General features: G+C 40.6%; 1 protein-coding gene across 10 annotated transcripts in view; it reads left to right on the top strand.

Annotated features, from left to right (window-relative positions):
* Nucleotides 1-16,087, top strand: part of Khdrbs3 (KH RNA binding domain containing, signal transduction associated 3) — a 168,395-nt gene that overhangs the window by 65,294 nt on the left and 87,014 nt on the right. For 9 of the 10 annotated variants that reach the window (XR_009593689.1, XR_009593690.1, XR_009593691.1 and 6 more), the window contains one exon: nt 13,685-13,801. Coding sequence is in view for 7 of the 10 variants with exons in the window: in XM_060389318.1 (XP_060245301.1) it covers nt 13,685-13,801 (117 nt within the window). In the remaining 3 variants the exon portion in view is untranslated. Of the gene's footprint in view, nt 1-4,706; nt 4,747-13,684; nt 13,802-16,087 lie in introns of all 10 variants that reach the window. The other variant, XM_060389323.1, reaches the window with a different exon arrangement.

The raw sequence follows: 16,087 nt of genomic DNA, 5'->3' as shown, positions 1-16,087 counted from the left end.
GTATCAGCTTTGATGAGATGAGAAGATGTGTAATTTCTGTGAGTAGCAGATCTGAACACACTGCATTCATTTACAGTGTCTGGGGCAGGATGGATATCTCCAATCAGCATCACCTAGCCACCCACTCCACACTTTGTGTGAGTGTGTGTATGAGCTGTAGAAGGTCTCCTACTAGTGTCATGTAACTCTAGGAGTAAGGGCTGCCCCTTGGGAATAGCTATGTGGAGAATACAGTTCCTTGTAGAGTTGGTGCTGGCCATCGGCTTTGACCTGTGGCAGCAAGAGAGAACTGTGTGTGGAATTGTAGTTAATAAAGAGCCTTCAAGTCATCGCATAATTTTCTCCTGCTGACTGGTCTGATGTTTGACATTTGAGGGTCTTTTCTGGGCTGTGTTTGTTATGGGAAAACTGCAGAGATTAGTATTCAGTTCTTGGTCTCAAACTTGTTTGAGCAGGAAGTACAGGTGAATAGTTAATGCTCAGAATACACCTGGCTTTAGAAGGACAGGAGGGTCACTGTGACACATTTAAGTAGTGCTGCTTTGAGGAGGTTATCTCTTGCAGAGGTCAGCTGGGTCAGGATCACAATAAGACAGGTTGATGTTTGGTGTTTCCTCCTGACATGAGGGCTTGCTATGTAGGTCAGACACATTCGGGAAATCACAAGCCATTTCATTTGGTCAGGAAGATTAGTTCAACAAAATATACAAAATTTAGCAGAAAACATGAAGGATTGAAGGAATTGGTTAATGGGATTTGCTTAAGCTAGTGGGGATGCACACTCTTCTAGACTCCAGTGACTTTTGAGCTGTCTTAAAGAATGTGTGGTTCTGTTTGAGGAAGCATGGCACATACAATCTCATGTTGAAGGGAATGCTGTAGACCAGGATAAAACATGGAGTTGTAATGTTGACCTACCGAGTTCTGACTTCATGTCTGGTTCTCCGTGTACACATTTGGCCTTCCTCGTGCTTGGCAGATGCATGGAAAGATATTCTGCTGGGGCCTGAGACAGCAGAGTGCTCAGCTTGTATAGATCATGTTTTACTATCAGACATATACATTGACCCATCAGAAAGTTTGACTTGTAGATTGGGAACAGTCAGAGATTAACAACAATAACTAACAAAATCGAATGATTATAGTAATATACTACTGCAGAAGTTGCTTAAAACTCATGAATGGTTTATTTCTAGAACTTTAAGAAAATTACCATTTTGATCTGGGTTAATGGAGTCTTCAGAACGAGACAGAAAAATGAAGCAAAAATTCCTCCCCCGACCAACTTCAGAACATATATATATGTGTGTGTCTGTGTTTATATGTATATATATGGAACTGCTAGCATGTAAAAATGAATAACAATTAGAAAATTGTTTTTTAGATAGTTTCATTTTTTATTAATTACACTTTATTTACTTTGTTATCCCCTCATTAACCCCTCCCTCCTCCCCTCCCAATCCCACCTCCCTCTTCTCCCCCTTCTTTATGCATGCCCTTCTCCAAGTCCACTGATAGGGGAGGTCTTCCTCTCCTTCCTTCTGATCCTAGTCTATCATATCTCATCAGGAGTGGCTGCATTGCCTTCCTCTTTGGCCTGGTAAGGCTGCTCCCCTCTCAGGGGGAGGTGATCAAAGAGCAGGCCAATCAGTTCATGTCAGAGGCAGTCCTTGTTCCCATTACTATGGAACCCACTTGGACACTTGACTGCCATGGGCTACATCTGTACAGCGGTCTTAGGTTATCTCCATGTATGGTACTTAGTTGGAATATGAGTCCCAGGAAAGACCCCTGTGCTCAGTTTTTTTGGTTCTGTTGCTCTCCTTGTGGAGCTCCTGTCCTCTCCAGATATTCCTATTTCCCACTTTCATAAGCTTCCCTGCACTCTGCCCAATAGTTGGCCATAAGTCTCAGCATCTGCTTTGATAGTCTGCAGGGCAGAGCCTTTCAGAGGCCTTTTGTGGCAGGCTCCTAACTTGTTTCCTGTTTTCTTCTTCTTATGATGGCCATCCTCTTTGCCTTTCTGGATGGGGATTGAGCATTTTAGCTAGAGTTCTCCCTCTTGATTAGTTTCTTTAGGTATACAGATTTTAGTAGGTTTATCCTATATTATTATATGTCTGTATGAGTGAGTATATACTGTGTGTGTCTTTCTGCTTCTGGGACAGCTTACTCAGAATGATCTTTTCCAGTTCTCACTATTTACCTGCAAATTTCATGATTTCCTTGTTTTTTATTGCTGAGTAATATTCCATTGTGTAGATGTACCACAATTTCTGTATCCATTCTTCAGTTGAGGGGCATCTTGGTTGTTTCCTGCTTCTGGCCATTACAAATAAGGCTGCTACAAGCATGGTTGAGCAAATGTCCTTATTGTGTACTTGAGCCTCTTTTGGATATATGCCTAGGAGTGGTATGGCTGGATCTTGAGAAATCACTATTCCTAGTTTTCTGAGAAAGTGTCAGATTGATTTCCAGAGTGGTTGTACAAGATTATATTCCCACCAGCAGTGGAGGAGGGTTCCCCTTTCTCTACAACCTCTCCATCATGTGTTGTCACTTGAGTTTTTGATCTTGGCCATTCTTATGGTGTAAGGTGAAATCTTAGGGTCGTTTTGATTTGTATTTCCCTGACAGCTAATTGTTTTTTAATGTTTTTAATTTATTTTTTCATTTCTTACTTCCCAAACACAGTGTCCTGTCCTTCCTTCCTTCCCTGTCTGTACACCTTTTTAACTCCCACATCAACTCCTCTTTCATTTGCTTTCAGAAAGGGACAGGCCTCCCAGGGATATCAGTCAAACCTGGCATATCAAGTTACAGTTAGACTAAGTACCTCCAAGAGGGGAATTCTTTTTTTTTTATTTTTTATTTAACTTTTATTAATTACACTTTATCATTTTGTATTCTTAATTTTATTAATTTCATGACTATTTTAGGACACCTCTCAGTATTCTAATATGGTCACTGCAGTTTGTGTTTAAAAAGTCTTATTAAAATTTTGTGAAATTGTGTGTTGGGAAAGCAAAGTGGTTGCTTTTCTCCCAGGCACTCTTGGGCTAAGAATCTTTGAGATTAAAGAAACATAAAACATGTCTGCGCTGTGTTTAGGTAAGCTTCCTATCTTTGACTTTCTTCCTTTCTTTCTCTCTTGGAGCTTATCACAGGCAGTTTCAAAGCCAACTACTCGGTAGTATACTCAGAAGTTGTTGGTTTGGTTTCTCCAGATGGTTAATGTATGACATGTCAGTCCATTAAAAGTCATCATTCCTGGCCCCTGTTTGATTTTCAGACAGCTCTTTCCCCAGAATTGATGTGAACTATTATTTTAAATGTGGAACTGATAGCTTACCTGTAGAAATAAAATGGTAATGCTTGCAGTTAATTATCTCTATTCCTTTAACTGGGAGTTCATATATTTATGGGGAACTGTGCAGTTTTTAAAAATTTAAGCTTTTGGAACTGATGATGAGCCTCAGGCCTGAATGGGCACTCCATGACTCCATGGTCCTTTATCTCTGGTCATATAGTATGATTCTTAACATCCAACAAATTGGCCTTCACTTCAGACATCTCTGTTATAAGCACATGTAATATCCTTCCTTCTAACTATTTTGATACATGCGTTGGTAATTTCATTGTCTTGCAGTATAGTTGATAGCACAAACTAAATTCTTCCTGGTTAATAAAAACTTGTTACCAGCATCTCCCCTTTCTTGCTCTTTCCCTGCCCAGTCTTTAAGTGCTCACCTATTTTAGAATCCATTGAGACCGTGGGATTTGTTTCTTTCTAGCTGGATTATTTTATTTAGTATAAATCTATGTTCATCTCAGTTTTCACAGTGATGTGATTTTTATTTTAAGTCTTCACTGTGCTCCACTCTGTATATATTTCACATTTTTTAAGTCATTCATTCATTGATGGGCATTTTGGTCATTTCTGCACTTTGGCAGTCATGGCCAGTACAGTGAATGTGGAACCACAGGCTTCTCAGTAAGTTGCTGATTCCATATATATGTGTATTAGAATTTGTAGTGATGTATAGAAATGCCCAGGACCCGAGGTGGTAGGGATGCAGATTTGAGCCACAGCTGCAGAGGCTTCCATCTGTTGTGATGTGCAGAGCAGCTCACACTGTGTGACCAAGAAGCAGAGACACAGACAGAGATGGAGAGTTGGAGAGACAATCTACCCGTATTACAGCTGCTCCTTTTCCACTGTAGTTCCTGCCATGAACTAAATTTAACACTTACCAAAACAGGTAATGACTTACAGCTACACAACACAAAGCACAGAAAGCATTTATGCTTAAGCTTGTTTGCAGAGTAGAAAGAAGCTTGTGTTTGGAACTCATTTGACTTTGTCTCGTGTGCAGCTCTCGTGTTCATTAGCTCTTGGCACGTCAGCTTTTCTCTAAGCATCCTGCCAAGTACCCATTGGCTCTTCCATTTGGATGCAGTGTAGACAGGTTTGATGGCCGTAACTGAACTCCACAGGTGCTCTTGACTGTTTTGGATCATTTCCTATGGTTTTGTTTTTCTTCATATTAGTGAACAGTAAATACTACAGTCTCTTTAAGTGTCTGTGCCCAAATTCAGGGCATGCTACCTCTTCATTAAACCCCATCCCACCCACTCCTCAAGTACTATGCATTCACTCCCTACCTTAACTCCCCTTCACTTTTCTCTCTGTGTTTTCTTGTCAGGATTAGTTTGAGAATGCTGTCATCCCTCAGCCACACTGTGGTAAGAGCCTCTTATCCATATCAATTTCTTGCCTTTGATTTTAAATCCTGCAGTTAATCCTCTGCATCTTTAATCAGACTGTTAACATCTCTGATTTTCTAGATTAACATTTTCTAGCTAACATTTCTAACGTTTCTTACATCTTCCTCTGGCAAATCCAACTTTGAGCAAATGGAGATAAAGCTTATGTATGATAGGAGTCTCTGAGGTGTGTATCACTTGTACAGTGCTGTTTACATATTTGCTCCCTGCTCATAGAATCTAGAGAAATTACTTGTAAGCTCCACTGATAATTTTTTTAAAAACATTTGGTAACATCTGAGTGCATTGCCCTCTACCATTTACAAATTCCGTGGTAAAAGCAGCACTTGATGGAGGAGTGCTATAATCTACAACCAGTAATAGTTACGTTTGCTAGGAAAATTAAGACATTTAAATGAAAGCATTTATTGGCAGCACAAATATGTTACCATCATCTCTGTAGCAAAAAAAAAAAAAAAATGAAATAAACTGTTGAACAATGCCATTAAATTTGAGGGGAAAATAAGCTTTAATTTCATAAGTATCTACAGTGAAGCTATTATGCAAGGAAGATAGAAAATCAAAGTGGGTTCTACTTTAGACTAAGAGAATTCATAATTTTACCAGTGGAAGGCACACATTTCACCAAATACTATGGGCTAGAAAGGGTGAATAATGTAAGAGAGGTGGTGGGACAGAATTTGAAGAAGTGATGGGAGGTTATTCGGAGAGAGAGTTCCAAGGGCAGTGGGAATCGCTAAGAACAGTTTCCTCACTAGAAACTATCTCTGCATCCAGTTTGTTCTGGTGAGTCACACACACATTGTTACTATTGATTTTTTTTCAACCAATGGTAGAACAGCAGTGGGATTTTAAAGAGGTAAATGTATGTGTGTATAAACCTTCATCTGTTATGGTACAGGAGCCTGGGCATGCATGGATGGTGATAAACAGGTGTCGACGATGGCCGTCTACATGAAGCATACCCATGGGTCTACTTCACCTGCTCCTTAGCGTCTCAGTTTCTTGACTCTTAAATTTCTTTGCAATGTGTACATCCAACTCTACTAAAACATTAAAAATTACCTGAACTCTTTTGTTCTTTAGCATAATTCAGCCCCACCTTTGGAGAATATATTTACATAGTGTGATACTGTATTGTTTTATATTATCCTAGGATATATAGTTACTTTCAGAATGTTAAATACACATTAAGGTTTCATAAGATCTCAGGTAAAAGATACTCTTCGTTTGTTAGCACTAGAAACCTGGAAACCTGGTTCTAAAAACCTGCTTCTTTCCACCTATTTCTATGGTGTATTCTACATTTGGTTGTATTTAAGACCTCAGTAGTTACTGACAGAACTTGAGTATTATGTTTGGTTTGTGTTATTTACTCGGTGTTGTATGCATGGAATGTTGCTTGCCTCTTATAAGCAAGGTTTTGTTTTAGGCTGCTGTTGAGGTACAAAGATGAGCGAGAGAGGGCCTTTAACATCAGAGAGACTGCCTTTAACATCAGAGAGACTGCCACCCTTTTCCCACTTGAACAAGCAAAGCAGCTTCCAAAGTCTTAGAAAACACCACGGTGTTTGAAGCGGTTAACTCAGCCTGGTTGAGCCTGGCTTGCCTGATCAGTTCTGTCTATGGTGGAGCAGTGTGCTGAGCTGAGCCACATGACTCCAAACCAGCACACTTATGCTTTGTCTGTCCTGATATGGAGCTTCCTTTACTAACAGCATGGGCAAGACTGTGCCAGAGATTAGGCTGGAAGAATTGACAAGGTTAACTTTCCTAAGCCAGCCAGCCAGCCCACTCACTATTGTAGTAAAGTCACGGACATAGCCGAAGGACAATCCTTGAAACCAGTGAGGACTGTGGTGCCCTGTAGGCAGCCAGCACTGGCTTATGGGCAGAGAGTGGGTAATCTGCTTATTCCCATGAGGCTGGCTGTTGTATCAAGCTTTGCTAGCCTGTCCGTTGCTTCCCAACTTCAGTGGGTCTTCTGAGACCCATATGGAAAATGGACTGTTTTTCTGCGGGTTGTTGAGAAGAGGGGCCTTTAAAAAAAATGATGAGGTCATTAACAAAGAGTGAATTCTGGCTCTCTGGCCTACCTTAGTTACCAGGAGAGTTGTTTGTTTATACAGCGGGGCTGTCTCCTTGTGCTGGTTCTGCACCATACTTCTGCTTGTTTTCTGTGTTCTTGCAGTGTAAGTTTGCAATAAGGGGCCCTTTTCAAGTGCAGCTGCCTGATCTCAAACATTCAGCCTCTAGAACCTTGATTCATTGAAACCACCCAGGCTCATACATTTTGTTATAGCAACAGCAGATGGCCCCAGATGCTCCTCTTTTTCCTTGTGCAACTTTCTGAATTGTTAGCAGATAAACAAAATGGCTATTGTGCAACACTGTTAAGTTTGTAATAATTTGAATGTAACACAATTGACCCAGATAATAGTAGAATGGAGCTCTCTCTCCCAAATTATTTAGTGAAGTCATTAAGGCTAGGTGAAAACTAATCCCCATCTTCACTTGTACTGTTTTTTACTGACTTTTATAATATCTTGGAAAAGTTTCCAATATCTGTAATAGAACATGTGTGTTGGATCAAATGGCTTAGTACCATTTAAAACATACTGAGCTATAGCTCAGTGGAAAAGAGTGTTTGCTATTCTTCCTGAGATCTGAGTTCTGGTCCCAGGCGCTATGTCTAGTGGCTCACAACCACCTACTCCAAACCTAATGGATCAAAGGCATCAGCTGTCACAAGTGCTAGTGAGGCGACTGCTGTGAGGAAGTGCACCAGAAACTTCCAAGTGCCAGTGAGCTCCCGAGCTGGTCCCTTTGTTAGCTTCAGTTCACCAAGTGGTTATGCTTCTGCCCAACTGTGTGGCTGCCAGTGACCCCTAGGCTCTTTATTCTAGTGCCCATTCTTAATGCTAACTTTATACTGTATACAGTGATATATAATTATGTTGCAGAGTAGGTGAGGGATTGTGGAAGAAGAGACAGAGCTACTGAAGCTGCTGAAGGCCAACACAGAGCTGATAAAGATGCTAAAACAAGTGTCTGTAGGGAACCAGATAAATCATTGCTGAGGATGCACACAGAATGGACAAGACAAAATGGACATCTGTTTGGATGGTCTGTGAGGGGTACATGGCTACTGCTGTGTTCTCCTAATAGAGGCCTATCATACACTGTGCCTTTAAGTCTTTTTATGTAAGTGTATGTGTGTGTGTCTGTGTGTGTATACAATTGTGAATTTCAAAACTTGGAACTCAGTTCATTCCTTCTACTAAGTAAGTATGCCTAGAGTGTTGAACACAGGTTGAGAAAGATACGGCTTTTTCTCAACATGAGGGACAAAAGGCAGATATTCAGCTTTATTTCCTCTTACATGATCTTTCATCCATCCTTGGTCTGGTGTGTTGAGGTTTGAGGTTTCTGATACAGTGACTGCTGACCATATTTGGCAAACTATAGGTGACAATGCTTTCCTTGTGTGAGCACCATAGCTATCAGTCTGCACTGTGGTTGGTTTTGGACAGAAGATGGTTGTTCACTGTCACAAGCAGGATATAGAGTTATTCTCCAGCACGTGGCTCAAACTCACAATGGAGCTACTCAAGGCAAGGCACAGTCTGGAAACCATTGTTTGATTCACTATGGACTAGCTTAGAGTGAGCAGGGCTCAACACTGGGAGCACATTTGTGGTTTTTAAGTTTTTGTTTGCTTTGTGCTGTCAGGGATCAGACTCAAGACCTTTTACGTGCTAGTCAAGTGCTATCCCTGTGAGCATCAACCCCAGTGACAGGACCTTCCGGTTTGATGTTTTCTTTTTAGTTGTTGTCCAAAGAGTGTTTTTATGCTATATTGCTTTATGGATATAGATGTGGCTTTCTCAGCATAAACAACAAGAGATAGGTAGGTGCTCTGGTTCCTGGTCCGAAGATCATTACTCTATTGCTTCTGCCCCCCCCCACACACACACTTTGTTTGTTTTAGGGTTTGTTTGGGCATGGAGATTTCACAAGTTGAATAAAATATGTTCTCCAGTAGCAAGAGTTCACAGTGGCCTCAGTGGTTGCTCTGTGCCTCAGTCCCTTAAGTAGACATCATCATCTGAGTGCAGGCCTCACTTGTAGTTGAGCAGACCTCAGTAGTGGCAGCATGGCTCTGGGCTGCTTTTTCTTTCACTCATCACTCCCTTCTTCCTGGAGGTTAATGATTGCTTAGATAGTTCTGGGTGTATCTCCACAGTGATAGCTTCACACTGTCGCCAGCTTATCAGGAATTGAGGATTAAGTATTCTCTTTCTCCCTATGGGATCTGGGGACAGAGTGATCCTTCAAGAAAATGTCCATCTTTGTAATTCAGTGACTAAATTATACTCTTATGCTGTTTCAGATGTCTGAGTGTTGTGGCTTACTATATGTGCCAGGGATGCTATGGGGTTAAAGTTTTTCTGGGATAGAGTATTGATTTGTAGCAAGTACAGCTGTTCCTCCATTTTCAGGGCAGAAATAATTCTCTCCAGCTGTCTACGGCCAAGCTGCATGGGCTATGCTGGGGCATGGTGGCTATAGATTTGCTGATTCTATGAGAAAGGCCCTTCACAGCCAATGCTAAATATTAGCACATAGGTTCTAAGAATAGTAATACCACTGTGTTCTAATCAGAGTCCTGCTGTTGCCAGCTTTCTCATTCTTTTTTTTTAAACTATTTTTTAAAGATTTATTTATTATTTATACAACATTCTGCTTGCACACCAGATCTTACTATAGATGGTTATGAGCCACGATGTGGTTGCTGGGAATTGAACTCAGGACCTTTGGAAGAACTACAAGTGTTCTTAAACCCTGAGCCATCTCTCCAGCCCCTCCAGCCCCCCCCCCTTCTTTTTCAAAAAGACCCCTTTCTGTTGATGGAAGTAAGTAGGAGGAGATGGAGAGTAAGGCCACTCTAGTGGTTATCTATGAGACGAGGTAGGTGATGGATGGTTAAGTTAATGTGGGGCTAAAGAAAAATGGACAGACTTAAGCATACTCCAGTATCAGTTTGCTAGAATACAGTTAGTTCCTTAAATACTTATATGCTCTCTGCACAGGCATTGTAGGTAGGGCTGTGCACACTGAAGGCCTGGCCAGTATCTTCCAGGGAAGTCAGTCTGTAGACTTGAGCCACTGAGGTACTGGGAGGTGGTTGGCCTTTCTGGACTTGGAGCTCTGAAAAAGAATGGCTTTGAAACTGTTATGGTAAAGGAAAGTGTTGAGTTAGAGTTGATAACATCCATGCATTGGACTAGTCACTTTTTGGTAAGTACCCAATTAAGGAAAACTTCTTAACTAAAGCCCTTTGTGTTGTTGAGGTTTGGATATAATTGTCCTCAGGGAAAAATTTTATATCACATGTGTAGGAGGGCAGTTGGCCTTCGTTAGTGAAGGTCATGACTATTGCAACTCATGTACACTCTCTGTTGGGAAACACTTACTGATGTCCATTTGCCATCCTAGTGGTTGTAGAACTTTGCCTGTTATCTCTCTCTCTCTCTCTCTCTCTCTCTCTCTCTCTCTCTCTCTCTCTCTGTGTGTGTGTGTGTGTGTGTGTGCGCGCGCGCGCGCGCTTGTGTAATTGGCATCTGGAGAAAAAAAATCATTGCTTCTAGAAAGAAATGCTAGCAGTTTCATTTGTTAATGCAGATGTATAATGAAATTATTCAGTACATGTTGACATAATGGAGAAATAAATGCTGAAATGTATTTTTTTTCTATCTGTCTTACATACATAGTTGCTATACTAAAGGTTGAACCCTGAATTCACTAAGGAGAGACTGTGTTTGTTAAAGTCATTGCTGTCATCCAGAAAGGGACTGTTGTAGCAAGGATGGATGGATGATGAAGATGTGGAACATAGACAATGCAATTCTATTCAGCAGTCAAGGGAAATATAACCATGACACTTGGCATGCGAATGGGTAGAACTTAGAACACATTACACTGAGTATGGTGATTCAGACTCAGAAAGACAAATGCTACATGTGCTCTCTTATTTGTGGATCTTGATCCAAATCTTCAGTGTTTGAGATGTGACCCGGAATAACTGAAGAAGCCAGGAAAATAGAAAGAAACCATGATGAGGGGACGCAAAGATGGAGAAGAGTAGGACCTGTGTGCTATGAATGGGGAAAGGGAAAGCTATGATGGGGAACTTATTTATGAGTCAGAGAAGGAAGGATAATACAGAGGAAGACATAGGAAGGAGAAATCAGTAACGCAGGGGGAATTCATAGGAAACATTTTATAGGCTTACTTTAAAATACAGACATATATATACACATGCACACAATCTACATGCATGAATGTACATATGTATCATTTAAATGGAGTTCCACTATACAAGGTGATAGTGTTCTTTCAGGAGTCAGATACAACCTAACAAAATCCCAGTGACAGGCAAGGGAAATCTCCCTTCTATTTGTTGATCAAGGAACTCTAAAACTAATATAGATTCTTGCCATTGCACTTGATTACCCTCTTTAACTTGTACATTAGACCCTATTGCTGGAGACACCACACACTTTGGACAGAGGACTTGGAGGAAACTTCCAGGAAACTGACCTGGAAGTTTCCTCCCTGAGGTCTGGCTCTCATGGTATCAGAAGGAGCTCCATGAGCTGCAAAAGGAGAAACACAACTGATACTCCTCCCAGCTGTGAAGCCAGAGAAACAAGGCAATGACAGGCTCAAAAGGCACCTCCATTGATTCAATAGTGACATATTTTCAGGGTAATCAATAGCTATCTAGTTAGACTTAGGTCTGCCAGTAGGAAGTATCTGTGTTGCTACTGTAAACCTACTCAACTGCACCCATGGCTGGGGATTCATGGACCCTAGAAGCTAATCTACTACTGTCACTTTCCTAAACAAACCAGTATAATTTCTTACTGCATTCTAAATACTTGTCCATATACCCACACATAAGTGAATCTCACCCCTCACCAAGGAATCTTTTTTGCAGTACATGGATACTGCAATAGAGATCCACAACTGGTCAAAATGAGGAGAATAAATGAATGTGGAGAGCCCAGTCTCAACTGACACATCCACAGTGCATCCTCTACTGATAATGCTTTGGAAACATGAAGGAAGAGGGGGTGATAAGATTGTAAGAAGACCAGGACACTAGGTGTAAAACAGTAGTTTCCAGTCATGGCAGGGAAGCTGCATACATGAAATATTAGCAAAATGTTTACAAGTCCTGATTAATGACAGTACCAGTTAGTGTGCTATTCTTGATGGGGAAAATCTCACAAGGTTCCACCCCAAGATGAAGAACTATAGGAAGGTTTACTCTTTTCCTATGGTAGGTAGAAATTCAATTCTAAGTGTTCAATGCTAAGTATACGTACATACGAGCAGAGTTAAATGAACTTAGGCGACTGTGTGTCTGTGTGGGTGGGTAGGTCGATAGATGGATGAATGGATGGTTGGACGGATGGATGGGCAGATGGATAGGCAGGCAAACAGACAGATGTAACAATAATAAATAGAGTTCGTGAATTTGAGAGGGGTGGGTGAGAGATGAATGAAAATTTAAAAATAATCAAAAGAGAAAACCTTGTTATTATTTAAATATTTCAGAGGAAAAGAAAGAATCAATGTTATGTAAGGAATGAAGTTGTACCCTCCAAAGAGTCAAGTCAGGATAAACAAGAGACTCCTAGAAATCTACCTCAGAGGATCTACTGTCCAAACAATAGAAACTTCTAGGAAGATGGGGGAGGGGGAGTAGGCAGATATGGGTGATTCAGGATGCTTGATGACCCTACCAAGCTGATTCCATGTAAAAGTAAAAACAGTTTGAATTTTGATTGAAGACCAATAGAATAAAAAGTGAGTATGAAAAAAAAATGCCATTTTGATGTTTGAAGTGTTAATTGACTTCAAGAAAGTCACATGAACTGCCATAGTTAGTTCAACTGCTTACGGCTGTACTACCCCCCTTAAAACAGCAACAGCTGTGGCATAGACCACGCAGAGAGCAGAGGGTGTCCCAAGTGTGGACTCAGAAATCTTTCCAAAGAGAAATAAGTGTTGAACCGGTTGAGTTTTTGGTTTACAGACAGAAATATTTGTAATTTATCTCAATTAAGGGAAAGCTTTAGAAATGTATGCAATATTTCTGATTATAATTCCTTTGTTCAAGGTGTTTCTTGCATGTGTGTTAAATGCTAAGTATTTTTAGAATTATTCATTCTCACTGAACCATGTAGTCCTCGAGATGACCTTAGAATTGTGGCTCCTGTCCTCATGTCTGTTGTACAGGAGAGTGAACCAGGAAGATAGAGGACAGGATGCTTCCCAGTGTAAACCATGGCAGTCTAACCTCAGGATATGTGCCCAGTAACTCACTTCCTCCCTGCTTATTAAATTAGAAACCATAGATGTCTTATTTCAAGAATTTCCTGCATTCTTACTTCACGTTATTTTGGAAGAGTTATTTCATTGTGATTCATTTTCAGTTACTGACCGAGAATTCACCTGGGTCAGTTCATTCATTGAGTGAGTAAACCTAAGTGCTGACAAAGCAGGAAAACTCATGTGTCCCATTCCAGGGCTTGTGTACCATTTTTCTCATGTGTATGCTAATCCTCCCTTGCTTGTGGATGCTAGGAAATTCCCAATTACCACTGTCACTGAAATGGCAAGTACAAAGGATTCCTATTTAAATTTTACACCTTTGGCACCACTTTTGTGGTCTGGAAAATACCACAGTCTGATCTGTGTAGCAGGAACATTAAGTACTTTTTATTGATGAGTGCTGTTTGGCATTGTTTCCCAATAGTGAAGGCTGGTGTTAAACTACTTTAAGACTTGAATGTTACAAATCTGGCCGGTTTGTTTTTCCTAGTTCAACTTTGTGGGGAAGCTTTTGGGTCCGCGTGGCAATTCTCTGAAGCGCTTACAAGAAGAAACGTTGACAAAAATGTCCATCCTTGGAAAAGGTTCCATGAGAGACAAAGCAAAGGTAATATTGGCTATAGACAGTGGCGACCTTGTTGGCCATGTACTATTATGACTGCTGTGTTTATTGCCTGTTGTGCTATGCCTAGTGTCTAAGAGCTAAGTAGAAACTCAGATGGAATTATAGAAAAATGTTTTATAAAGGGTTATATTTTGATGCTGTTGAAGATTGGATTTCTCTGTTCAGATCCCAAACATAGTATCTTACCACTTTTAACTATTTAAGATTCATGCATAAAATCAAACAGTAGTGCTTCTGTTATTTATTCTGAGTGTACATTATCACTTTTTACAACGAAGAGAAAGATAAGTTACCAGTAGACTCCCCACCGTTGTGTTTTAAATTAGTTCCTTTGGGACTTTTTTACTGTAGAGATCTTTCACCCACTTCCACATACTACATAAGGATGTGTGGTCTACAAAGGACCATGTGTCTAAGATTCTGTGGTCTAAGATTCCGCTGCCCAGTGCTGGGGATGTGGGAGTCTACGAGATGGTTCACAGTATCCACAGGAGACTGTGGTTCAGTAATGTACTTCTTACAATGCCTTCCAGCCATTAAGTGATGCATGTTGGGACTTGACTTACAGTGTGTGCGCATTGACTTCTTTTCCTGACCTTTATTTGATACACTCATTTTATCATATTTAAAAGATTTTAAATGTTCTAATAATTGCTTCACAGTCTAAAAAGTATTCGTATTGTATTCCCTATTTTGAGAAGTTAAAAATTACTGAGTTACTGTATTGATTAGTTGTTTCAACTGCTGAGGAATTTTCACTAACAGCACCTCTTGCCTTGTTCTCTGTTGTCACACCTCTTAATGTTAGAAATGTATGTTACTGAGAATCAAGTCCACATTCAAAATCACCCACTCTGAAACATTAAATAATGAGTTTTAGATGTAAAGTTACTTAAATGAAGTGTTGCCTCTCAAGCAAAGTTCATCTGAGCATAGTTTTCCTAATACAGGAACTCTGCCTCCAATCCATGCTATACTTAGGAGATGTGATAGATTATAACATTTTCCTTGTTGTACATGCTAGGAACCTGGGTCATTATCTGAATTAACCATAGGAATCAGCTGTATTATTAGGTTAACTCTTAATGACACCGTGTGCCTCTCACAGTAGCACTAGTGGAAGTGGAAAACAGGACGTGTACCAGCCTCACACAGCCTACTATCAAACGTTAGTGATGCTTCTACATTATCCTAATACGGCTGTGCTTGTTTGGTGCTGTTGGTATATTTGGCACACAACAAGGACAGTAGCCAGTCATCCTCAAGAAGAAGGAGTCTGTGTTGTGAAATAATGAATCACCCCTATCCATGTCACTCTGGTGACGTTATGTATAGCCTGAGCAGCACTGAGTTGTCTGAAGAAGGAAGCATGCGGACTGTTCTACAGTAGTCCTCAGGAATGACTGTCACTGAGGCATTTTGGCTCATTCTGCCTTTGCTGTAAGGGCACCCTATTTATAAGCTTAGACCTCAATCCCAGAAAGCTTGCCACCTGCTCATACTTCTCCCATTTGTCTCTAACCATGTGGGTCTGTCACCAAATATGTAAGGTGATCCTGCACTTGGCTGATCATTCTGTCAAGCCACAGAGTAATGAGGAAGAGAATATATTGTGTATTTTCCACTCCACCCAACCACTGTCAATGGAATAGAACCAGAAGTCCATGCCCATTGATTTCATGGGCCCTACTCTGCCTTATGGACCTGAGATTAGCATTAAATCAGAGTCAGCTCTGCCAATTCTTCATCTCATCAGTGAGTTCTTCTCATTATACATCTCTCTAGAAAAATGTTCTAGATCCTGCCTGGGAAGACTAGGTGCTTGACTATTATTGTGTGCCTGTAGGCTACTACTCTATAGTAGGGAGCAAGCAGGCTATGAGCACGGGCCAGGAGGTCACAAAAGGGAAAAGTAACCATGACAACTACTGTCTCGTTTTGAGGAGCTGCCTCAGTGGTTCAGGCATTGTAGATGTTCACTAGATAGACATGTGGGTGTGAAAGACTGTTTCTATATTTGGGTATTTAGAATTATTTTACTCTCTTCCCAGATGTTGCAAATACAGTTCTCAGGTTGTCACTGTTACCCAGACATCAACCCAAATCTTATACAAGAGACTGAACTGTGTTTCTCTGTGTTGGATCTTATACTTTTCTTTGCCACACTCAGTAAAACCTCTGAGAGCACTTCTGGCTCTTCTGTGTTAGTTTGTAGCAATTTCAAATAGCGAATACATGAAATAATGAGCTTATGAAAGAATAAAGGCT

This window comes from Meriones unguiculatus, chromosome 8, assembly GCF_030254825.1.
Source record: "Meriones unguiculatus strain TT.TT164.6M chromosome 8, Bangor_MerUng_6.1, whole genome shotgun sequence".
Lineage (NCBI taxonomy): Eukaryota > Metazoa > Chordata > Mammalia > Rodentia > Muridae > Meriones > Meriones unguiculatus.
This window is presented reverse-complemented; position numbering and strand designations above follow the sequence as displayed.